Source organism: Syngnathus scovelli, chromosome 21 (assembly GCF_024217435.2).
Source record: "Syngnathus scovelli strain Florida chromosome 21, RoL_Ssco_1.2, whole genome shotgun sequence".
Classification (NCBI taxonomy): domain Eukaryota; kingdom Metazoa; phylum Chordata; class Actinopteri; order Syngnathiformes; family Syngnathidae; genus Syngnathus; species Syngnathus scovelli.
Window position 1 is genome coordinate 9120046 of NC_090867.1, and position 23881 is coordinate 9143926.

At 42.9% G+C, this 23881-nt stretch overlaps 2 protein-coding genes and 3 long non-coding RNA genes across 31 annotated transcripts; 1 reads left to right on the top strand and 4 right to left on the bottom strand.

Moving 5' to 3' along the window:
- The first annotated feature begins 987 nt into the window (after positions 1-987).
- On the top strand, positions 988-15066 carry LOC125991590 (uncharacterized). 11 transcript variants are annotated; one of them, XR_007489391.2, is made up of 8 exons: positions 988-1378; positions 3642-3919; positions 4172-4241; positions 4331-4754; positions 4854-8115; positions 8365-8414; positions 10456-10674; positions 11095-15066. It is a non-coding gene; the product is annotated as an uncharacterized lncRNA (long non-coding RNA). The 11 variants fall into 11 exon arrangements; XR_007489393.2 differs by having other exon boundaries at positions 4331-4463; positions 4688-4754; positions 4854-8414; XR_007489394.2 differs by having other exon boundaries at positions 999-1073; positions 1329-1378; positions 4854-8414.
- LOC125991589 (uncharacterized) lies at positions 3606-12583 on the bottom strand. 12 transcript variants are annotated; one of them, XR_011086055.1, is made up of 12 exons: positions 12454-12583; positions 12251-12397; positions 12134-12166; positions 12001-12040; positions 11899-11939; positions 11769-11821; positions 11636-11688; positions 11505-11560; positions 11092-11328; positions 10917-11023; positions 10732-10840; positions 10418-10650 (listed from the first exon to the last, which is right to left on the bottom strand). It is a non-coding gene; the product is annotated as an uncharacterized lncRNA (long non-coding RNA). The 12 variants fall into 12 exon arrangements; XR_011086050.1 differs by having other exon boundaries at positions 12247-12397; XR_011086054.1 differs by having other exon boundaries at positions 11092-11188; positions 11252-11328; positions 11769-11939; positions 12247-12397.
- On the bottom strand, positions 4134-5719 carry LOC137839802 (uncharacterized). The gene is made up of 9 exons (XR_011086060.1): positions 5580-5719; positions 5467-5499; positions 5330-5369; positions 5225-5265; positions 5097-5149; positions 4964-5016; positions 4792-4891; positions 4328-4726; positions 4134-4262 (listed from the first exon to the last, which is right to left on the bottom strand). It is a non-coding gene; the product is annotated as an uncharacterized lncRNA (long non-coding RNA).
- Positions 13830-18199, bottom strand: wdr45b (WD repeat domain 45B). Of its 3 annotated transcripts, none has more exons than XM_049759618.2 (10): positions 17980-18199; positions 17205-17279; positions 16629-16730; positions 16457-16544; positions 16280-16374; positions 15906-16096; positions 15742-15827; positions 15554-15655; positions 15350-15471; positions 13830-15219 (listed from the first exon to the last, which is right to left on the bottom strand). In XM_049759618.2, the coding sequence occupies exons 1-10, from the start codon at positions 18044-18046 to the stop codon at positions 15113-15115; spliced, it is 1035 nt and encodes a 344-aa protein (XP_049615575.1). In that variant the 5' UTR covers positions 18047-18199; the 3' UTR covers positions 13830-15112. The 3 variants fall into 3 exon arrangements, with proteins under 3 accessions (XP_049615575.1, XP_049615578.1, XP_049615576.1); XM_049759621.2 differs by lacking the exon at positions 17980-18199 and adding an exon at positions 17844-17977; XM_049759619.2 differs by lacking the exon at positions 17980-18199 and adding an exon at positions 17650-17793.
- Positions 18200-18858: 659 nt separating this feature from the next.
- LOC125991585 (oocyte zinc finger protein XlCOF6) lies at positions 18859-23618 on the bottom strand. 4 transcript variants are annotated; one of them, XM_049759615.1, is made up of 8 exons: positions 23421-23618; positions 22614-22816; positions 22305-22406; positions 22030-22125; positions 21775-21885; positions 21432-21555; positions 21061-21303; positions 18859-20997 (listed from the first exon to the last, which is right to left on the bottom strand). In XM_049759615.1, the coding sequence occupies exons 1-8, from the start codon at positions 23446-23448 to the stop codon at positions 19280-19282; spliced, it is 2625 nt and encodes an 874-aa protein (XP_049615572.1). In that variant the 5' UTR covers positions 23449-23618; the 3' UTR covers positions 18859-19279. The 4 variants fall into 4 exon arrangements, with proteins under 4 accessions (XP_049615572.1, XP_049615573.1, XP_049615571.1 ...); XM_049759616.2 differs by lacking the exon at positions 23421-23618 and adding an exon at positions 23236-23362 and having other exon boundaries at positions 18859-21303; positions 22614-22650; positions 22725-22816; XM_049759614.1 differs by having other exon boundaries at positions 18859-21303.
- Between the last annotated feature and the right edge of the window lie 263 nt (positions 23619-23881).

The window sequence follows — 23881 nt, forward strand, 5'->3', positions numbered from 1 at the left end:
CGAACACCGGCTAAAGTTATAAACCATTCTGCCATTTTGGCAGGGAATTTTGCCTTTTTTTTTTTAGCAAGTGTATTGTACATGTAGGACGTCTGGCCAAATGAAAAGGAAAAATGAACATGTTCATTTTACGCTGGGTTACATACAAGTGAATGGGGGCACTGCCATCTTGCGGTAGCTTGGCGTCATTACATGAACCAATTAATAGACTATCGAGTCAAAAGCCTGTATGTTCAATATCGTACGACGTACGTATTTATTTAATTCTGCACGTATTTATTTAATTCTGCTTATATGATGATATTTTAAACTAAACAGGAAACGTGCAAGTTACATCTCTGCAGACCCTTCTCACCCAGGTTGCAGTCTGTTTGAACGACTCCCATCCGGACGGCGTTATAAAGCTCTGGACGCCAAAACCAGCAGACATAGACAGCTTCTTCCCTCAGGCTGTTGCTCTGACGAACTCACACCACTCTTAGAGTCTCAGAGTCAGTGCTGTGCAATAACATCCTGCTCTCCACGCCTTTTTTGAATGCTCTGTATTATGTGTACTATGTGTCCTCTCTGCACCCATTGCAGCCTGGTCATCCTGGAAGAGGGACCCTCCCATCTGTGGTCTCTCCTCAAGGTTTCTCATTTCCCCTAGTTGGAGTTTTGAGATTTTCCTTGCCCTCCTGGGAGTTTAAGATCTGGAGATGTTTGAGAATATTTGTCATTTTTCACATGTCACCTAAATGTTGAAAAGAGGCTGTGATGGACCGAAGTCAAATTCCTTGTTTGGCACGCTCAAACATGGCGAATAAAAACTCTTGAATCTTAAAATGTACAGCAAAATACTCATATGTTTAAGTGTAAGCAGAATTAAATACATACGTACGTCGTACGATAGTCAATGAGTAGTGTTTATTTAATTATCCGAATTAGTGTTGTATGCATGATGTGGGAGTGTCTTTTGTGCAAGTTGCCAGGGACGCGCTTTTTGGTGACTTGAATTGAGCTTTCTCGGCTACCGTACACTTCCGCTTCAGCGAGCAGGTAGCTCTTCAGGTTGTTACCTTTTGGGGTTTCGAGTGAGTCATGTCAACTTTTTCCAAGCTCTTTTATTTGCTGTATGTATGTAAATGCGTACATGTAAACAATGGCATGAAAGGAGGATATTTGTTAGTCGTTACGCCAGTGGAAACTCGCTAGCTCTCGTGAAACCAGACGTGGAACGCTAGCTAGCACGCCCACAAGCAGCACTCACTCGGCTGTCAATGGATATTCAAGGAAAGCGTTCGACTTGAACGTTGGTTTTCTATGTTTTTCCACGTCCAAACTTGAAGACTGGAGGCTCCACGTCGGCTGCTGGTCGTCTATCTGCATATCTCGAAAGGTACCTCCCCAATTTCCATGTAGCATTATGCCTCTGGTGAATAGCAAGGTGGACCTTGTCCTGTTGATTATTTGGGCCACAGTAAAAAGAAACAAAATAATTGCTCTACAGTCGTTAAATGTAAATGTAAGAAGTATAGTTTTGAAAAATGTACTTGGATTTTAACTTAAAAAGCATATTTTTGATCATAGTTGGCACTCATGAAAAGTGAAAGTGTACCACTTTGCTCTTCAAATAAGATGACTTAAATTTAAAAACATATATAATTATTAAAAAAAATGTGTAAAAAGAAACAAAATAATTGCTCTACAGTCGTTAAAGTTAAAGTCAATGTAAGAAGTATAGTTTTGAAAAATGTACTTGGATTTTAACTTAAAAAGCATATTTTTGATCATAGTTGGCACTCATGAAAAGTGAAAGTGTACCACTTTGCTCTTCAAATAAGATGACTTAAATTTAAAAACATATATAATTATTAAAAAAAAATGTGTGTGTAAGTTATGTTAGTTGGTAGTGTTATGTGCTTGAGGAGCTGATGTGCATATTGTCATGGCACACCAGGGGGAAGGTGAGCACATGCAAGCAGCTGACATCTCTCACAAAACCTAAGTGCCAGCTACTGCACAATATCGTCATCACACTCATCTGGATGTGTTTTTTGATGACATTGATGCAAACCAAGTTAGTCAGAAACATATATTTAACTGACTTGGTTTGCGTCAGTGTCATGGAAAAACTTGTCCAAAAGTGACTGGTGGTGGTGGTGGTGGTGGTGGTGCTGTGCAGTACCTGGCACTTAGGTTTTGTCCCGGTGAGAGATGTTTGCACTGTTTGCATGTGGTCACCTTTCCCCTAGTGGCTGCCACGAGAAGTAAGTGACATCATACCTGAGCTCATCAAGCACTTAAGGTGCTTCCATGCAGGCAGGCAGGGCCTTTTCAAACTGCTTTCCTATTCAATAAATTGTTCAAGTGGAATGTGAGTCTAAGTGCCAGGTACTGCACAGTATCATCATCATCATCACACTCCTCTAGATGTGTTTTTTGATAACATTGAAACAAACCAAGTTAGTCAGAAACATATATTTAAGTGACTTGGTTTGCATCAGTGTCATGGAAAAATTTGTCAAAAAGTGAGTGGTGGTGGTGGTGGTACTGTGGAGTACCTGGCACTTAGGTTTTGTCCCACTGAGAGATGTTTGCACTGTTTGAATGTGCTCACCTTCCCCCTAGTGCCTGCCACGAGAAGTAAGTGACATCATACCTGAGCTCATCAAGCACTTAAACTGCTTCCATGCAGGCAGGCAGGGCCTTTTCAAACTGCTTTTCTATTCAATAAATTGTTCAAGTAGAATGTGAGTCTTTGTGATTTATGAGCAAATTTGCTCATTTGAAGTCTTTCATGCTAGGTGGTCACTGCATTGGCAAAGTACTGTTTCAAGTCTTGAGTTGGCCACTTCCAAACCTAAGTGTCTACTACTATGCACACAAGTTTTCAGCCTTGAGGTGAGTGTCACTGCAACAGAGCCAAGTATTTGACTGCTTCTCTCTATCTCCACATGACTCAAAGTGACTGCAACTGTACAATTGCATTACTTTGACTGCTGCTTCTCTCTGTCTCTACATGAGTCAAAGTAATGCAATTGTACAGTTGCAGTCACTTTGAGTCATGTGGAGACAGAGAGAAGCAGTCAAAGACTTGCCTCTGTTCAGCGGCTGAAGGCAAACACTCAACTCCAAGCTGAAAAGAGCCTTCCAAAACCTAAGTGCCACTTTGCCCGCCTCCTAACTCTGCCCAATTTCAGATTGGCCAATCACGGCCCGGCTCAAAATTTGCATTACCACGCCCACTTTCTGACAGCCAATCAGAATGCAGGATTTGCACATTTGACCAATCAGATTGCTTCATTTTAAGTAAACCACGCCCACTCAAAGTCCAACCAATCACATCGTACCTCATTTGCATATCCACGCCCACTTTTCAGCCAGCCACGGCCTTTTATTCTTCTGGCTCCACCCACTTTTAGAGCTCTCAGCCAATCATGAAGCAGTATTCCGGTCACGTTCTGGCCCCATTTCTCAAAAATTTCACCAGAAAAATCTGTAAAAAAAAAAATCCAGAAATTTTTGGGGGGAAATTTAAAAAAAAATAAAAATGGAAAAATTTATTGAAAGAAAATAATTTAGTTTTGTTTTAAAGTTTAAGTTTGAAAATGAAGAGTTGAAAGTTTTTTATTTGTAATAAAGCTTTATTTCTTTTGCAGAGTAAACAATAACAACAAAGTAACAAGTTGGATGCCAATCTGCTCATTGCCGAGTGGTGAAGTGGTCGGCCAGAGGGACGAGTGGTGAAGTGGTCGGCCAGAGGGACGAGTGGTGAAGTGGTCGGCCAGAGGGACGAGTGGTGAAGTGGTCGGCCAGAGGGACGAGTGGTGAAGTGGTCGGCCAGAGGGACGAGTGGTGAAGTGGTCAGCCAGAGAGACGAGTGGTCAGCCAGTGGGACGAGTGTTACTCCATGCCTAGACCCAAGACAAAGAGATTGGTAAGTAAAAAGCTAAGTCAACGTTTTGTGCAGAAAAGGTTTTGGCATGAAACATACCAGTGCGCAAGCATAGTTGTTCCTGGCACAGAGTATTGCAAGCTGCTTGACCAGGAAGCCGATTTTGCTCCTTGCTGCATGACCCAGGGTATTGATTTTGTTCCTTGCTGCCTGTCAGAAAAATGGGAGAAAAAAAATATTGGAATAAAGACAAGGTTGTGCAACAAGGAGCATTTCAAGTGCCTCACTTCTCAGGTTACGGAGGTCGTAACAAGGAAACTGAAGTGCTGCTGTCTGCAGCTTTGTTCTGGTCCTCAGCAAGCAGGTACTTGATGGTGCTCCCACACTGGACACAAAAATAGCTGATTAAAATTTGGTTGGCTAAAATGTAATTTACTTTCCTCCTCTTACCAGCAGAGGGCCCTTCAGGCAGCACGGATCCAGGTGAACAAGCTCAGAGTAGTTGTGGCTGAAGACAACTGTGGCAGGCTTTGCACTTTGTGGACCAGGATTTGTCACCTCTGCCTGTAAAGGAACATTGACACAAGTCCATTTAAGTTGACTGCTTTTATTTTGAACTGTAGACTGGAAGCAGCCGGTCACTGGTGCACATGCAGAGTTTCTGAAATGTTGCAAAGAATCTCCAGGGTGGACACCTGCACACAACACAAACGACGGACCCATCAAGCTGCCATTTAGTACATGTAGAAAATGGAGGCAGCCTTGAGGAATCTCTGCATGGTTTTGAGGGCTTGTTCCTTTTGCAAACAGATGGGAGATTTTCAAACTGCATCCTTACTGGAAAGAGCTCTGCAGGAAGAGGGAGGCATAAAAAAAAGTAGGTAACTGCCTTTAAACAATGCCAAGTTTGTCACCTGTCCGCACGTGGGACAAGAGGTTGACGATTCCACAGGTTCAAAACCTTGATCCCCACCAGTAGAGCCATGCTGCAGAAACTAGGTCCTTCGGCACCACCTAGTGGACGAAAGGAAAAACATGCTGAAATGTTTGACATGTGTCAAACATTTTGACGCGTGCGTGTTTCACCAGTGACGAATGGAGGGCAACACCGGACGTCTCTCCAACCACAGCTCGCTGGTCTGAAAGACACGGTAACGTTACAACCATTCTGCTTTTACATTTTCACCCTAACAAGCAAATTGAGCAAGAGTAGACCTACCTGCAAGTGTCTCATGAAGCCATGCGAGGACTGCAAGGTGGCCATCTTGGACCCTGCAGACAAAAGAAAGAGAACAAAAGTTTGCTTTAGTTCATTTGATAAGATGCCTTGCTAATAAAAATATTTGCCATTTTGCAGTCAATCTGCTTCCTCTGTTCCAGATGCAGGCCTGTGAACAGAAATGAGAAGAAAATTAGAAGCAGTCGATTGAAAGAGTTGACTTTAAAACTCACAGAAAGTCGGCCATGACAGGCGCGTTTTGAGGATTTGTACCTGCAGACAGAAAGTAGACAATTAACACCAATGCATCGAAATAACCGTTTCAGTCATTCTCTGGTGGATTTATGCAAACGCTGCCTTGTCTACTTACCTTCGGCCAAACGGCGCTGTCGTCCAGACGTTCCTAAATGTTTGTGCAAAAATGGTGTTAGTGATGTTTCCTCACGGTGCGTGCTTGAGTTTACAAAATGTACATGTACTTACCCACCGTTAAATGCTTCAATTATTTGCTTGCACCAAAATGCACGCCAAATAATTGCGTTTGGGTGGTCGTTGAAGACGCTAACTGCTAACGCTAGCTTCTGCAAACTTTTTAGCTTGCAAGAAGGAAGCACGCCCAAAGTGCATCTTGACGCTGAAAGAGAGCAAAAGCAGTTAGTTTCAAAAGATTAACAAATATTGAACATGCACCTTGTCCGTTCTGGAAGAGAGTGCAGCTGGCGCAGCAGGTGGACCAGAGCAGCGTGGCGATCGCTGTCAGAGGAGAGTGAAAGAGTGATCGTCGCGTTCTTGACGCCTTTTATACTCTTTTTGTGATGACGTCATTAAAAGAAGAAAAAAAGAAAAAAAAACTCTTACACCCAGGCGCTCAACAGAAAAGCGAGAGAGAAACTGCAAAGTGTCATCTGTGGAGGGTTCGGGGCTCGAACCAGCGTTGCATTCATCGGAGGCAAAGGTGTCAACCCCTCGACCATTGCCTCATGTCCCAAGGGTAGAGAAATGTTTGTATTATCACAAATTATGAAGGTATCTTCAGGAAAAGTTCTGAGTGCATTGTGTGGGGCTCGAACCATAGTCTCCCGATCACCGGGCAAAGTTAAAAACCATTCTGCCATTTTTCCGGCGATTTGCGGCCTTTTTTTTTGGTAGTGTATTGACAAATTTTAACTTCTTTAAAAAAGGATAAAATTACCAAATTATTCGTTATTGCATAAGTTTCAATGGTGTAGTGGATAAAGCTTTTACCTTATGTTCGGGAGAACCGAGTTCGAGTTTTACACTGTTCCAAGTTTAGCTCAAAGAGTGCTTTGAGTGGGGCTCGAACCATGGTCTCCCGATCACCGGGTAAAGTTAAAAACCATTATGCCATTTTTCCGGCGATTTTCGACCTTTTTTATTGTGGTAGTGTACTTTATAATTTCAACTTGATTAATACTAAAACTACCGGATTGCCTCAATAATGCAGAACCCTCAATTGGTAGTGAATAAAGCTTTTGCCTTATGTTCGCGAGAACCGAGCTCGGGTCTGACACTGACTCAACTTTAGCTCAAAGACTGCTTCGTGTGGGGCTCGAACCATAGTCTCCCGATCACCGGGCAAAGTTAAAAACCATTCTACCATTTTGCCAGGGAAACGCGGCGATTTTATTTTCACAGTGTAGTGAATTTGTTCAACTTGCTCAAAACTGATATAAAAACAAATTACCTCAGTTCCGCAGAGTACTATAAATAGCATGGTGGGCAAAACTTTTGCCTTATAAGAGAACCCAGTTCGAGTTGAGTTGTTTTACTGTACCTGGACTTTTTTTCAGGGCTCAAAAGTAGGACGTCCGGGAAAAAAGAGGACGTCTGATGATGCTATTTTTTTTTAACCCCCAAAAAACTTACTATACCTGGTCATTGTTTTACTAAATAAAGCCTTACTATAGTTAGTTAGTTAGTTAGTTTATTGACAAAAGTATAAAACTTTGGGTCCAAACAATAATCGAAACTCATCATAAAACTTTAAAAAAAAGGTACACATTACAAAAGTTTAAAATAAAAACACAGCACAAAAATCCTTGCTTCATACAGTTTTCTGTTTTTCCAACGTTGACGGGCAGGCATGTAACATTTGCAAAGTTTCTCTGTGAGTGCCCGGAAAGAGTGAGCTCAGGTCCTTCTTCCACTCAAGTCCATATTTCTCTCTGATGTCTTGTGTGAGGGGACACACCAGAATGTGCTGTTCGTTCTGTATACCAGTCTCACATATACATGGTCATTTTTATTTCAACGAAAAAAAACACCTTACTTTATATATACTGGTCAAACTGGTCAGGTGTGACCTCAAGAAATGGCTGGAGTTGGGTCAGTGTACAGACGCAAGAAGCAGTCTTTTTATTTACCTTTTCCTGCCCCGGTGACCAGAGCGCGTTTGCCTTTAAATGAAATCTCCATGACAAAACTGCTCCGAATAAAATCAACTGCAAATGAAAACATATTTCACTCGTTCCATCTAGCAGTATCGACGTGAGGGACTCGTTAACTTGCCACGATCGCATGACACCCGAAAGCTTGCTCCCACAATTCATCATTTAAACAGAGAATGTGTGGTTCTGCAAAAATGTAACTTATTGTGCGTACCAGGGGAGTGCAAGCACGGAAGGCACCGTAGTAGTCAGGAAGGGGCGTCCCTCGGTTCCGTTTGGCTGCCAAGTGAATGATCAAAGTGGACTTGGCTAGCGGCTCTATATAATTTATTTTAAATAATTTACTGTCACTGTCAAACAACACACATTTGTATGAAACTCAAACTATATGACAGAATATTATTTTTTGACAAGGCTGGTCTTTTTAACTAGGGTTTGAGCATATTTTATGCGTGTTTACTTAAATGTTGTATGCATGATGTGGGAGTGTCTTTTGTGCAAGTTGCCAGGGACGCGCTTTTTGGTGACTTGAATTGAGCTTTCTCAGCTACCGTACACTTCCACTTCAGCGAGCAGGTACCTCTTCAGGTTGTTACCTTTTGGGGTTTCGAGTGAGTCATGTCAACCTTTTCCAAGCTCTCGATTTGCTGTATGTATGTAAATGCGTACATGTAAACAATGGCATGAAAGTAGAATCATTGTTAGTAGTTACGCCCGTGGAAACTCGCTAGCTCTCGTGAAACCAGAGGTGGAACGCTAGCTAGCACGCCCACAAGCAGCACTCACTCGGCTGTCAATGGATATTCAAGGAAAGCGTTCGACTTGAACGTTGGTTTTCTATGTTCATGTCCAACTTGAAGACTGGAGGAATCACGTCGACTGCTGGTCGCCTATCTGCATATGTCTAAAGGTACCTCCCCATTTTACATGTAGCATTATCCCTCTGGTGAATAGCAAGGTGGACCTTGTCCTGTTGATTATTTGGGCCACAGTAAAAAGAAACAAAATACTTGCTCTACAGTCGTTAAAGTTAAAGTCAATGTATAGTTTTGAAAAATGTACTTGCATTTGAACTTAAATAGTATATTTTTGATCATAGTTGGCACTCATGAAAAGTGAAAGTGTACCACTTTGCTCTTCAAATAAGATGACTTGAATTTGAAAAAATATATAAATCTAAAAAAAAAAAGAAAAGTGTGTGTAAGTTATGTTAGTTGGTAGTGTTATGTGCTTGAGGAGCTGATGTGCGATGTCATACTGTCATGGCACACCAGGGGGAAGGTGAGCACATACAAGCAGCTGACATCTCTCACAAAACCTAAGTGCCAGCTACTGCACAATATCATCATCATCATCACCACACTGGTCTAGATGTGTTTTTTGATGACATTGAAGCAAACCAAGTTAGTCAGAAACATATATTTAACTGACTTGGTTTGCGTCAGTGTCATGGAAAAACCTGTCCAAAAGTGACTGGTGGTGGTGGTGGTGGTGCTGTGCAGTACCTGGCACTTAGGTTTTGTCCCGGTGAGAGATGTTTGTACTGTTTGCATGTGGTCACCTTTCCCCTAGTGGCTGCCACGAGAAGTAAGTGACATCATACCTGAGCTCATCAAGCACTTAAGCTGCTTCCATGCATTTAGGCAGGGCCTTTTCAAACTGCTTTTCTATTCAAGAAATTGTTCAAGTGGAATGTGAGTCTAAGTGCCAGGTACTGCACAATATCATCATCATCATCACACTCCTCTAGATGTGTTTTTTGATGACATTGAAGCAAACCAAGTTAGTCAGAAACATATATTTAACTAACTTGGTTTGCATCAGTGACATGGAAAAACTTGTCAAAAAGTGACTGGTGGTGGTGGTGGTACTGCGGAGTACCTGGCACTTAGGTTTTGTCCCAGTGAGAGATGTTTGCACTGTTTGCATGTGCTCACCTTCCCCCTAGTGGCTGCCACGAGAAGTAAGTGACATCATACCTGCGCTCATCAAGCACTTAAGCTGCTTCCATGCATTCAGCCAGGGCCTTTTCAAACTGCTTTTCTATTCAATAAATTGTTCAAGTGGAATGAGAGTCTTTGTGATTTATGAGCAAATTTGCTCATTTGAAGTCTTTCATGCTTGGTGGTTACTGCATTGGCCTCTGCCTACTGTTTGAAGTCTTGAGGTGAGAGTTGCTCACTTCCAAAACCTAAGTGTCCACTACTATGCACACAAGTTTTCAGCCTTGAGGTGAGTGTCACTGCAACAGAGCCAAGTCTTTGCTGCTTCTCTCGGTCTCCACATGAGTCAAAGTGATGCAATTGTACAGTTGCAGTCACTTTGAGTCCTGTGAAGACAGAGAGAAGCAGTCAAAGACTTGGCTCTGTTCAGCGGCTGAAGGCAAACACTCAACTCCAAGCTGAAAAGAGCCTTCCAAAACCTAAGTGCCACTTTGCCCGCCTCCTAACTCTGCCCAAATTCAGACTGGCCAATCACGGCTCGGCTCAAAATTTGCATAACCACGCCCACTTTCTAACAGCCAATCAAAATGCAGCATTTGCACATTTGACCAATCAGATTGCTTCATTTTAAGTAAACCACGCCCACCCAAACTGTAACCAATCACAGAGTACCTCATTTGCATATCCACGCCCACTTTTCAGCCAACCACGACCTTTTATTCTTCTGGCTCCACCCACTTTTAGAGCTGTCAGCCAATCATGAAGCAGTATTCCGGTCACGTTCCGCCCCATTTCTCAAAAATTTCACCAGAAAAATCTGCAAAAAAAAAAATCCAGAAATTTTTTGGGTGGGGAAAAAAAATTTAAAAAAAATTTTTAAAAAAATTTTAAAAAATTTATATAAAGAAAAGAATTATTTTTAGTTGTTTTAAAGTTTAAGATGTGATCTTTGAAAATGAAGAGTAGAAAGTTTGTGTTCTTTGTAATAAAGCTTTATTTCTTTTGCAGAGTAAACATTAACAACAAAGTAACAAGTTGGATGGCAATCTGCTCATTGCCAAGTGGTGAAGTGGTCGGCCAGAGGGACAAGTGGTCAGCCAGTGAGACGAGTGGTCAGCCAGTGAGACGCGTGGTCAGCCAGTGAGACGCGTGGTCAGCCAGTGAGACGCGTGGTCAGCCAGTGAGACGAGTGTTACTCCATGCCTGGACCAGAGACAAAAAAGATTGGTAAGTAAAAAGCTAAGTCAACGCTTTGTGCAGAAAAGGTTTTGGCACGAAACATACCAGTGTGCAAGTAGAGTTGTTCATGGCACAGTATTGCAAGCTGCATGACCAGGAAGCCGATTTTGCTCCTTGCTGCATGACCCAGGAAGTTGATTTTGTTCCTTGCTGCCTGTCAGTTAACAGGAGAAAAAAATTATTGGAATAACGACAAGGTTGTGCAATGAGAAGCATTTAAAGTGCCTCACTTCTCAGGTTGCTGAGGTAGTAACAAGGAAACTCAAGTGCTGCTGGTCTGCAGCTTTGTTCTGGTCCTCCGCTTCCGTTGCAAGCAGATACTTGATGGTGCTCCTCACTGGACACAAAAATAACTGATTCAAATTTTGAAACATCTTGGCTAAAATGTAATTTACTTTATCTTACCAGCAGAGGGCTCCTCAGGCAGCACAGACCCAGGTGAAGGAGTTCAGAGGCTGAAGACAAACTGTGGCAGGCTTTTCACTTTTTAGACTACCTCTGCCTGTAAAGAAAAAGGAACATTGACACAACGACTCCATTTAAGTTTAGTGCTTTTATTTTTAACTGTAGACTGGAAGCAGCTGGTCACTGGTGCACATGCAGAGTTTCTGAAATGTTGCAAAGACTCTCCAGGATGGACACCTGCACACAACACAAACAAGCTATGTAGTACATTTTAGCAGCCTTGAGGAACTTGTGCATGGTTTGGGAGGGCTTGTTCGTTTTGCAAACAGGTGGCAGATTTTCAAACTGCATCCTTACTGGAAAGTGCTCTGCAGGAAGAGGAAGGCATTAAAAAAAGCAGGTAAGTGCTTTACCTTGTAAATCTTCACCAGTAAATCCATGCTTCAGAAACTAGGTCCTTCGGCCCCACCTGGTGGACAAAAGGAGGAAAAACATGCTGAAATGTTTGACATGTGTCAAACATTTGGACGCGTCAGTGTTTCACCAGCGAGGAATGGAGGGCAGCGCCGGACGTCTCTCCAACCACAGCTTGCTGGTCTGAAAGACACGGTAACGTTACAACCATTCTGCTTTTACATATTCACCCTAACAAGCAAATTGAGCAAAAGTAGACCTACCTGCAAGTGTCTCATGAAGCCATGCGAGGACTGCAAGGTGGCCATCTTGGACCCTGCAGACAAAAGAAAGAGAACAAAAGTTTGCTTTAGTCATTTTGATACGATGCCTTGCTAATACAAATATTTTTGCCATTTTGCAGTCAATCTGCTTCCTCTGTTCCAAATGCAGGCCTGTGGATAGAAATAAGACAATTAAAAGCAGTCAATTGAAAGAGTCGACTTTAAAACTCACAGAAAGTAGTCCATGACGGGCTCGTTTTGAGGATTTGCACCTGCAGACAGAAAGTAGACAACAGGAATGCATCGAAATACCCGTTTCCGAGATTCTCTGGTGGATTTATGCAAACGCTGTTTTGTCGACTTACCTTCGGCCAAACGGCGCTGTCGTCCAGACGTTGCTAAATGTTGGTGCAAAAATGGTGTTAGTGATCTTTCTACACGGTGCGTGCTTGAGTTTTCAAAATGTACACGTACTTACCCACCGTTAAATGCTTCAATTATTTGGTTGCACCAAAATGCACGCCAAATAAATGCGTTTGGGTGGTCGTCGAAGACGTTAACTGCTAACGCTAGCTTCTGCAAACTTTTTAGCTTGCAAGATGGAAGCACGCCCAAAGTGCATCTTGACGCTGAAAGAGAGCAAAAGCAGTTAGTTTAAAAAGATTAACAAATATTGAACATGCACCTTGTCCGTTCTGGAATGGAGTGCGGCTGGCGCAGCAGGTGGACCAGAGCAGCGTGGCGATCGCTGTCAGAGGAGAGTGAAAGAGTGATCGTCGCGTTCTTGACGCCTTTTATACTCTTTTTGTGATGACGTCATCAAAAAAAGAAAAAAGAAAAAAAAAAAGTCTTACACCCAGGCGCTCAACAGAAACTGCAAAGTGTCATCTGTGGAGGGTTCGGGGCTCGAACCAGCGTTGCAATCATCGGAGGCAAAGGTGTTAACCCCTCGACCATTGCCTGTTGTCGTGAGATGGTAGATTTGTTTGTATTATCACAAATCATGAATGTATCTTCAGGAAAAGTTTAGGGTAACCTTCAATTACAAACTGTCGACCAAGATGTTTAAGAGCTCGAATGGCCGAATGGTTAAATGTTTTACCTTGGGTTCACGAGAGGCGGGTTCGAATCTACCATGTCCCTCTATTTATTTGAAAATGATGACCAAAGTGAGACTCGAACCCGAGGTTGCGGGATGACAACCCAAGTCAGAAACCATTCAGCTATTTTGGCTTGGAAATTTTCGAAGTTTTCTTATGTATTTATAGTATATGTCTCACGACATAGATAAAATTACCAAATTCCTCCCTCAATGTAGAACACCAACTGGTGTAATGGGTAAAGCTTTTGCCTTATGTTCGGGAGAACCGAGTTCGAGTCTTGCACTAATCCAACTTTAGCTCAAAGACTGCTTCGAGTGGGGCTCGAACCATGGTCTCCCGATCACCGGGTAAAGTTAAAAACCATTTTACCATTTTGTCAGCGAAGCTCGGCCACTTTTTTTTTGGTAGTGTACTTTACAATTTCAACTTAATACTCCCGAAAAAGTCTTAATCTATATTTATGGTCATACTTAGTATTCGTGATCATTTTTATACTACAAAGAAAATCCTGGACGTTTTTTAGGGCTCAAAAGTAAGACATGTCCGGGGAAAAGAGAACGTCTGGTCACCCTAATTAGAACAATTAGAGACCTCATTAGTGGGGATGCAAAGCGGCTTGGAAATGAAATATGGAAAAAGCTGCAAATGTTTGAGCTGTGAATAAAGCTTTGTTTTATTAAAGGGTGAAGTTTTTTTAATGACTTCTGCGTGGATTCAAAGTCAGGAAATGTAACATCTATCTACGCATGTTCGAGTTGTTTCCAAAAGTTGAAGTAAGTTGTCTTTAAACTTCCTTGCACAATTCTCATGACAACTTCTCTGGTGTAATATTTGTGATTTTCGACACCCAGCAACAATAATCAGCTTCCTGGTGATGCAGCTTTGAAACAACTCAACCGAGTGAAATATGGGACGGTCAGGTTTCAAGATAGAGAAATCACACAGCACAAATAAGACATAAATGTAAAAGCTAGTATATTTAATTAGCAAATGTCAATGCAGATTTTGTTCATGTTTTACAATCAAACTTAATGATCACTTTTGAGCGGCATCCCTTCAATGTTGTTATGGAGGAAGAACACAGTACAAATAGACAATCTGGTGAACAAGTGAAATGTTACGATTAAAATGATGTCATGGACCTCGTGGGAAGTTGGAACATATACTTTTGAAAATAGGATTTCTCTTAATTATAAGAATTCATAAAGATGGTGTCACGGAAGACAACTCCCTATTTTTCTTCAGATAGAATGTATGTACACAGCAGGGAGCAGATTACAAGTACAGTATTTTGACATTAGGTGTAATCGAAACAAAAACAAAAAAAATCACAATTTTGTTATGACGGAAAGTCATTTAAAACCTGATTCCTGTAGTTTGTGGCACGCTTAACTCAATATTGTGTAAGGAAAATAAACAATTTAGGGCATAAATCTGATTTTTTTTTTAATTTTCAGGATTTCTTCCAAATATGTTTGTAGTAGCATCATTTTTTTTCTTTCCATTATTGACTCCGCTACGTGTTAGCAAAACAAAAAAAAAGCCATAATACATGGCTAGAAAATTATAGCATGGCTATAGCAAAACTTGTATAACCACTAAATAAAAAAAGTATTGCACAATGTATAAAAAAAAAAAAAAAAAGCTTCGGGCAAATATGACTTAACTTCATTCTGCACAACGGTACGTAATTAATATTCAGTCTTGAATTGAGTGAAGGATGCAATGATGAACTCAGCTCTCTTGGGTGCTCTTCGTAAGCCTGCTTGGAGAACACACGCACACAGAAACATTGGTATCATCATGCCACGTGACACATGACAAGGTGTTTGCAGGTTCTCTCTCGCTCCACTCAGAGGCACTCCCTAGAATTAGCTTAGGTGGTGTGAGTCGACAAAAATCTCTCTACGTGATTTAAAAAATAGCCATTCGCTGGAAAGTCATCGGAGGACATCTTCAAAGCGACTGCTGGAAAGTCATCGGAGGACATCTTCAAAGCGACTGATGTCCAAAACACCTCCTTGCTTTTGTTTAGTCCCTCGTGTTTTCTTCAAGGGTGGACGTCGCTGTCGCCTTGACTATTTCTCTGTCCTCTCCAACCGAAGCTCTTTCAGCAGAGTCATTTAAGAGAAGTGCAGCAGAGGGACCTCTTGTCCCTTGTGGATAATGGGAAGAAAGAAAAAAAAAAAAAGAAAGACATCTAGGCTGTGTAATGGTGGTTCCTCAAGAACATGTCAAAGGTCATATTTTGTCATCTGTCATTTCCAGGAACTGGGCGTAGACGTCTCTGGAACACTCCCCTTTCTGGTTGTAGAGGAACTTGTAGTAGCTGCCATCAGCACAAATAGCTGCCAGACACAATGAAAGAAGGGCTGAACAACTGTTGCGTATCAAATGTTCCAAAGTCAATCCTGACAGTTTGGAGAAGATTTATTTCGTGTCAGTTTTCATTGTTTGTGACTAGCAAAGCGCTCTCACCTATGACAGCGTTGGGCTCTGTTCCGAAGGCACACAAACACGGGGAGCTAGACGGCAACTGGAACTTGGAAAAGCTCCACATGGAGCTGAAGTACTTGGGAAGAAAGCTGGCGGAGGCCAAGCTGGAGAGACAATGACACACGAGGCAGTGTTTGAAATGCGGGAAAAACAAATCATTGGATTGAAGGTTGCACATGGACAAACCTGGATTGCCTATTTCTCTTTGCGTCTTCGGCCGCAAAGATGTGCACTGTGCCGTGATCACTGGATACACAAATGAGAGATGCGTCCTGGTTGAAATTGATGCTAGAAAAAGGAATATACGGAAGAGGCGTGACTTATTAAGGCAAATGAATGAGCGAGCGCTAATATGAAGCTCGTGTTTGTCTTACCAGTAAATGTTGGCCGCCTGAGAGCCTCGTCTCAGCTCTTGTATGAGCTGACCTGCCGACGTGTCAAAAATTCTGATAAGTGTCCCCTGTTGACAAACAACATTCATTTGGGTCACGTTTCAACTGGCAACAATCCAAAAAATAAGTCACAACTTTCGGCCTACTTTCTCTGATGCGGTTGCTATTCTGGTGCCTTGTAAGTTGAGGGCGATGCAGCACAGCGCCCCCTCGTGGGCGGGGATGTCCACTGGCGGCTTCTCTGTGTTTGCCAGGTCCACAATCTGAACATGGCCCGAGTGAGTGCCAGGGAACGCCAGAAGGGAGTTGTTGCTGTTGGGACACAGCACACACAGACCTGAAAAAAGAAAGAAAGAAAGAAAGAAAGAAAGAAAGAAAGAAAGAAAGAAAGAAAGAAAGAAAGAAAGAAAGAAAGAAAGAAAACAAGCGAGAGAATGACTGCTTTGGGATTGACACAATTTAAATGCTCGACAAATAGTTCCGGTTGAAAATAAGCAACCCTGAAAGAGCAGGAACCAACCTTTGGGGTTGTAGCAGGTCTCAAACACGTGCAGCTGGTGAGGGTTATGGGTAAAGGTGAAGACTTTGATCATGGAGTCCAGGACCACCACAATTCTGAGCGCAAAACAGTTCAAGTTTCCTTAAATGAGTGCTTGTTCATTGGGGACGGGACGGGGGGACGGACGGACGGGGCTACCTGTCACGTCGAAGCTTGACCGCTTTCACCTCTGTGGAGAACTCAATCTCAATGACTGTCTTCTTCTTCAGGTCATCCCAGATCATTACTAGAGCAAAATCAAGCACACCTATAAGGACTGCAACTGATTCTTTTGATAATGTTGTCAATAAATGGCTGCTCATCCACATACCTTTATTGGTTGGGTACTTGGGTTTCTTTCCTCCGCCCACAAGAGCCAAATAGTTGCACCGGAATAGCATCTCCACATGGCCGACCCCGCCCTCCAGGAACTCTAAAACACGAAATGCATTGACATCAAAATCAAGCGCTCTATGATTTGATGAAACTCACTTTGGCTCGGACAACAGAGAAGAAGAATTATATGCCTCCCCCCCAACACACACGCACACGCACACAACCAGACACACAAGCCTCTGTTCTCAGTTTGAAAAAAGGAAAACAACTCTGGAAAGGCTCAAGCTGCTGAGTAAATACAATTAGCCTATCCTGAGGGGGAGGTTACTCTTATTTTATCCCCAAGAAAAACGATTAAAAAAATGGATGTGGCAAGCCTGGTTATAAATAAGCTAAAATTGTGATTAATAACAACATTAGTAGAATATAAAAACATTTGATCTTTAATGGATTTTTGTGTGATCGTACTCGACACGTTTAATCCAGTATAGTGTGCGCTTGCATGGTACTTGCCTCCGGAGGATAAGCAGTTGGAAAGACGAATGAATGAAATGTTTTCAGACATGTTTACCTTGTTTCTCCTTTTCCTTCAGAGGATCTGTGTTGTACACTCGAAATCCATTTTCCATCCCACAGGCAAAGCACCCTGCAGAGGCACATATTTCACACAAAAGAGGTCAGGAATCAAAGTTAACATTAACAGTTGTCACTGAAGATTTCTCAGACTACCAACAACAACATGCACTGACATTTATGACCTTATTATTGAAGCTTCACCACGTATTGAACACATAGCTTTAGGTCAAATAGATTAGCGTAATTAAGGCAACAAAGACGTAATAGAGATAAGGCTACGGTATACTAGAGGTGTGAGTGTGAAACATTTACTTCCGAATGCTTTGACTTGCCGTTGTATTGATTTGTAATGATAATGAACGATAGAATATTAATCACATTAGTCTTTTCAAATTTGATAATAATTGATGTGTTGATTCGTCAACATTGTATCGAAGTACCTCGACATATATTTCAAGTTTTTGATGTTGTACGGTTGTCGAACGTAATCACGAAAACAACGTAATCGGTGGCTAGCGGAGGCTAGCGGTGGCTAACAACAACAAAACGGTAGGTGTTTTGCGTTCAAACTTCCGTAAGTGACAAGGGCAACTGTCGTGATATTCGAGAGTTCCGAGTTAAGAAAATCGGTTACCGTCATTTATATTAATTGTCGATTATTTACAGAGGAGACAGTTTCGTTAGCGGTGTTAGCTTAGCATCAGCGGCGCTGTTCGTGTTCCTTTTGGTGAGAGAGGAAAAAAAACAAACATGACAGCGTCACTTCTCACCGTGGTCCTGGTTGAAGCCAGCGTAAAGGAGTCCGTTCCCTTGCGGGTTAGACAGCAGTGAATTCATCGTTTTACGCGAGCAGGTGAATTGCAAATAATGGCATCAGTAATCAAACTGCTGCTGCTGCTCGGATAGCTAGCTAGCTCGCTAGCGTCATCATCATTCCTCCCTCCAGAGTTGGCTGCCTGCATGGAGAAGGGAGGAAGGAAGGAAGGCAAGACGCTGGTTCCTGTTTAGCCCAAACATGTCTAATTCTCAAAGTCGCTCGGTGGACATTTTTGTCCTCTTCTAAAACATGAGCAAGTTGTAAAAAAAAAAAAAAAAAAACTTCAACAGTGCGTGGAACTGCTGGTGTTCCAGATTCCAGAGAATGAACAAAGTTCAATCAACTGAAGCTCCGACTGAAACCGCTTGGGAAGAAGAGTGTGTTAGCGAATAAAAATAATTTTTTTTGTCATAAATTCAGATATTACCTCTCTTTTATTTGTACAACACTTTTTTTCTGCAGTTTTAAGTGCGCTGTCAAATTGAGCTTTAGTATATAGCCCTGATTTTGCCCTGCATAGAGTTGGTTGCATGATCCAACAATAGTCTTCAGAAACCTGAATTTCAAGGAGAACAAAGTTGCCTGAAATGTTCTTTAGGGGTGCACCTTGTCATGGAGGGCCAGCCAGCGAGGTAGCCCAGGATCTCCATCCTGAGGTGTTACCAGCTTTCCTCCACTTGCAGAGTTTGAGCATGCCTGCTGTTCGTGGTCAGTCAAATGTTCACAGAAATATTGGGACATTTTTTTGCAGATGCAGCAGAAGACTGTCACACAGTGGTACATTTCAGTGCTGCAACACAATTACAAATAAACGCACACAATGACACTGGTGTTCATTATTATTGCTTGTATTAGATTCATTAGGTTTGTTGTACAATGTTACACTGAACATTTGTTTGGCTGTCCGCTCTTAGTTTGATATTGTACCACCATGACGACGGTGAAGTGCAAATGAGGTGTTCATTTATGTTCAAGTCAATAACCAATAAAGGCTGAATTTGCAGAAGAAAACCAAATTTATTCCCAAAGAAGTTAATGTTTTATCATTTGCACATACTAACCTTATGTAGAACTAACAGCAAACATTTCTGTAAAAAATACAGTTACATTTAAGCAATTTACAGTCCCCATGACATGACAAGCGGAGAAAGAAGCACAAGCTGACTGACCCCTTTCCTGTTCCCCAACCTCACTTTTTTTATGAACAAATATTAAGTTTCTCGCCATCATGTCAGAATCGGCGTTTGCGTTAACTATGCGTGGACGAGCCTGCGATGTCTTTTCAAGCCATGTAAACTGGAAAAGGCTTTGTTACAGTTAGCGCAAACATATGGTCTCTCTCCAGTATGAGTTCTCATGTGTAGCGTGAGAAAACAAGACTGAACAAAACCCTTTTCGCAGATGCTACACTTAAAGGGCCTTTCGCCCGTATGGTATCTGCGGTGGATTTTAAGCTCCGCCGAGGAACGGAAGGACTTGTCGCAGTCGTCGCATTTGAACGGCCTTTCGCCCGTGTGGATCAAGGTGTGCCTCACGAGCGCGTCTTTCCCGAAGAAACCCTTGCCGCAGTGCTCGCACGGGAAGCGCATGCCTTTGTGATGGAAGTTATCGTGCTTCAGGAGGCATCTCCTGGAGGTGAAGCTCTTCCCGCACTGAGTGCACGCAAAGGTGGGTAAAGCCTTATCGCTGAGGATATCGCCGGACTGGTGCACGCGCTCCACGTGCCGGGTCAGAGTGACGCCGTGTCGGAATTTCTTGCCGCACTCCCAGCAAAGGAAGGGATAAGCCTTGGTGTGTTTTTTCTGGTGCTCCACCAGGTCGGAGTACGATCGGAATCTTTTTGTGCAGTGGGGGCACTGGAAGGGCTGGTAGCCGGTGTGCTTCCACTCGTGTCGGATGAAACGCTTCAAACTGGCAAAGGTGGTCTGGCAGTGGGCGCAGGTGAAAGGCTCGGCGGGATTGTGGACGTCTATGTAGTGCTTATGCAGCGCCTTGAACACGGGGAAGTTGTCCTCGCACTGGTTGCACTGGAACGGCGTGTGCGATTCCTTGTGCATGGCCAAGGCTTCGGAATCGCGCACCAGTTTCATGCAAACCTCGCAGTAGAGCGGGTTGTGCGTTTGCTTGTGGGAATCCAAGGTCGACTTGTACTTGAAGGCCTTGTCGCACTCGTTGCACCGGAAGCAATGGCGGACGTCTTCGGGTTGATCCGGGTCCACCTGTTGCTCGTTGTAACAGATGTTTCTCAAATGAAAGCGAAACGTCTGCTTGCACTTGAACTCCACGCTGCAGTGGGGACAATAGTACGGGCCGTCCAGGATGTTCTTTGCGTCCTCCGGGCTTTTCTGTCCCAATTCTTTGGAGGACCTCTTTTCGTCAGCGAGCGTGTAATCGGGGTCGTCCGCCGTGTCATCCGCGGGCAGCGTTTCGTCGCCTGGCTCGCAAATAACGATGGCGGACTTGCTGTCCTCTTCTTCTGCCGTCTCTGCGTTTTCTTTCTGGGCTTCTGCCTCGGTCATGCCGCTTTGGCATTTGTGTTGCTGCAAGAAGCGGAAGTGCTTGAAGTTTCTCTGACACACTGCACAAGAGTACATCAGCTCTTCGGTGTGTTGGTTCATGTGGCGCTCCATGAATTTGGCATGGCTCAGCACCTTGCCGCACACGCTGCACGTTCTGTCGTCCAAGCCGTCGCCTTTGGCCGAGTCAAGCGAGTCGGAATACTTTTTGGGGCTGCTGTTACTGCTGCTGGTGGCCGGTGTCCTCCCAGATTTCCGCCACTGCGACAGGAGCCGTTTCATCTTGAGTCCGCGATTCTTTCGCACCGGTCTTTTCAGCAGATCAAAGTCGGGATCCCGCATGCCCGCGGGCACTTGAAAATCTTCATCATCCGGACGCTTCTTTTTTCTCCCGCGTCTGCTCGGCGGTGCTGCCTTTGCTAAGGTGTCCAGCACCGTCACCTTGCCATCCTCACCTATGATAAGAGTTTCAGATAGGTTGTGGTGGTGGTCCATTCCACCATCATTCGCACGTGTACCTTCTTGAGCCGCCTCCGTACCAACGTCTGGCTTCTCTTCCTGACCAATTCCCAACCACTGTTTTTGCACACTTTCCTCAGCAAATGGCATTTTGTTGCCAGCTTCGACCTCCATCTCTGTGCAGTCTGTGTAAACCACGCTACTCTCTGCATCTATTCCGGCTTGCTCATGGAGGATTGCATCTCTTTCCGCAGGAGGAAGACAGAGAGTGGACAAGATGCCACTGTCAACCTCGCAAGATTCTAGAAAGAAGGAAATATAATATTTAGGCTAACCATCCACATTGGTGCCATGAATTCAACATTTGAAGGAATATATTTCAGAAATTGGAGGTGAAAATAACGACATGAAATGATGCATGTATGCTTACCAACATCCTCCAACTGGCTGAGGTCCTTGTGTGTGTCCAACACTGTTTTGAGCCCCTGCGACCCAGTAAAAGACTCCATGCACTCTTTCAGAACTGAAGATGAGTCACTTAACAAAGATGCGATCTGGCAAAGAAATACAAAATCAAATGGTAACTTTGGTGTTTAAAAGCCAATGGCGGCAAGATGCAGCCCTGGTTTGCATATTCTGGATCACGGCATACAGCAGGATTTTAAAAACCGTGTGGGTTTTTTTGTTTTACATGTCAATAAGGGAATAACATTTCTAATTTCCATTAAAAGATCTGGGCAAAGGCAAAAATTAGAAGTCCATTTGTGACCCACCTGTTGAAGAGACTGACTCGGAATAAGCTTTTCCAGCCTGGACAGAAAGAGCCACATCAACGTCTGGATTGCTTTGTCATATGTGGGACCAAAGTCTTCAGGGAAAACATCCTGCACGGAGAAAATTCACAATTGCTTAGCAAACAGCCTCACACAAAATTATGTCATGATTAATGTCAAAATAGCAGGGCATTAGCAAGATAATTCGAACATGAAAATACCTCTTGGCGCCATCAAAGTGAAAAACAAACTTACTTGAAAAAAGTTGTTTCTTTCTTCTGCATTCCTCAGCAGATTCCGGACGAGGCTCATAAAATGAGAGTCAGAAATGTCTGGAGTTGCATTACTGGTCTGCAAAACAAAAGCAGTCAAAACAGACAAAGGTCAGAGAGAATCGGATTGCAACATCTATCCAGTGACATCATTAATGAGGTTGCGCATGTTATATTAGCATTATGCTGCCTGACACAGCAAAATTGTCATCGGAAAGAAATCAACCTCGCTTCAAAATGCTTGACCACGCGACTCACCTCCACTTTCCACAGTGATTGAAGGTTTTGCATACGATCAAGATGTGGCTGAATGGTCTGGATGTTGGCTGTCTCCTCAGAGCGGCACAGCTCCAGGATGAGCTGCAGTCATGAAGAGAAAAGAATCTTGTGACACTGCACCTCTATTCATCTCAATTACTTGTAGAATTAAATACTATTCTAGTATTTGTATTTCATTATTTTGATGGTACTTTAGGGTGAAAAGTTTGAGAACCATTCCAGTACGACTAGCACTTCGTCAACAAATTGATGCACAACAGAGATAAGAGTTCAGGGTTTTTTTTGTACCCGTGCTCTCAGGCCCAAGATGAGTTCCGCACGTTGCCTGGTTGAAAGGAGTTGAGGAACAATGTCGGTAACCATAAACACAAACTCTTCAAGCAGTCCATAATCCGATACAGTCTTCTGCTCTATGGTTTGCCAGATGGCTGCAGAGACCAGACGAACCGGAGGAACCAGGAAGCTCAGAGTGGGGAAGGGGAGAGATGGACCTGGGTGTGAAGACAAATGGACGACTAAATCATATACTTGATTTGAGACTCATAACTACATCTTAAAGAGACAGCAGCTATGTATCGATCGTTATGAATTATTTTTTTAACATATGCACTGTAAGCAAACCGGAATAGATGCCTACAATAATAGAATGTAATTAAATCTTTCAGCTCACTTGACGCAATCGGACTAGCTTTTCTTTACTGGAGAATAAGTACAAGTCAAGCGTAATTAAATCAAACATCACGAGATAATTTCTGCCGAAATACTTGTTGAATTACATATGTACGATAAATATAATACATTTGATGAAGTACGAAAGACTTCACCAGCCAAAGTCAAGCGCTTATCTTAGCTTGTGACTGCGAAGGCAGCGGAAAAAAAATAACCTAAAATGTAACCAATTCGCACGTACTTTGAAGCAAACGCTAGACAAAATCAATAACAGGCAAGTTAAGTAACATAAATAAAAGTGTTTTCCCGCAGCAAAACATAATAATTTGAGCAGCAAACCGGTGTCCGACACGAGTTAGCAATGCTATTCCCGCGCGCCCACTGCGTTGCGGCCTAGCTCAACTAATCCGCCCAGTTTTTACTCACCGGGTTGTTCGGAGGAACCTTCATCCATCCTAATATATTCACATTACACCACAGTGGGGTGAATGTACATGCGTGAGTCAACACTCCAACACCAAGATATTTTTAAACAGCAAATATCTCAAAACACCGTAGGAAATGGAGCTTGGTGCGTCAACGGTTGCCTTTGCGTTCCGTTCGGAATAACATTCCGGCGGACTACACTTTGAATTAATGGTTCCGTTTCCTCTACGCGTCGTCGGATATGTTTTGACAATTACGTTTGAATATCGGCTAATTGTTTGTAAACATTCTTTACATAGGATTAAAATATAACAATAATATTAAAATAAATAAATCGTAACTTTATCCAAATTTATCCCGAGTGAGGATAATTCTGATGGGGGAAAATTGTTCATATAATTTTCCTGTCAGTGGTGAGACTATAATGCCTTTGCAAGTGAGTAGTGCTCAAGGGTACAAGA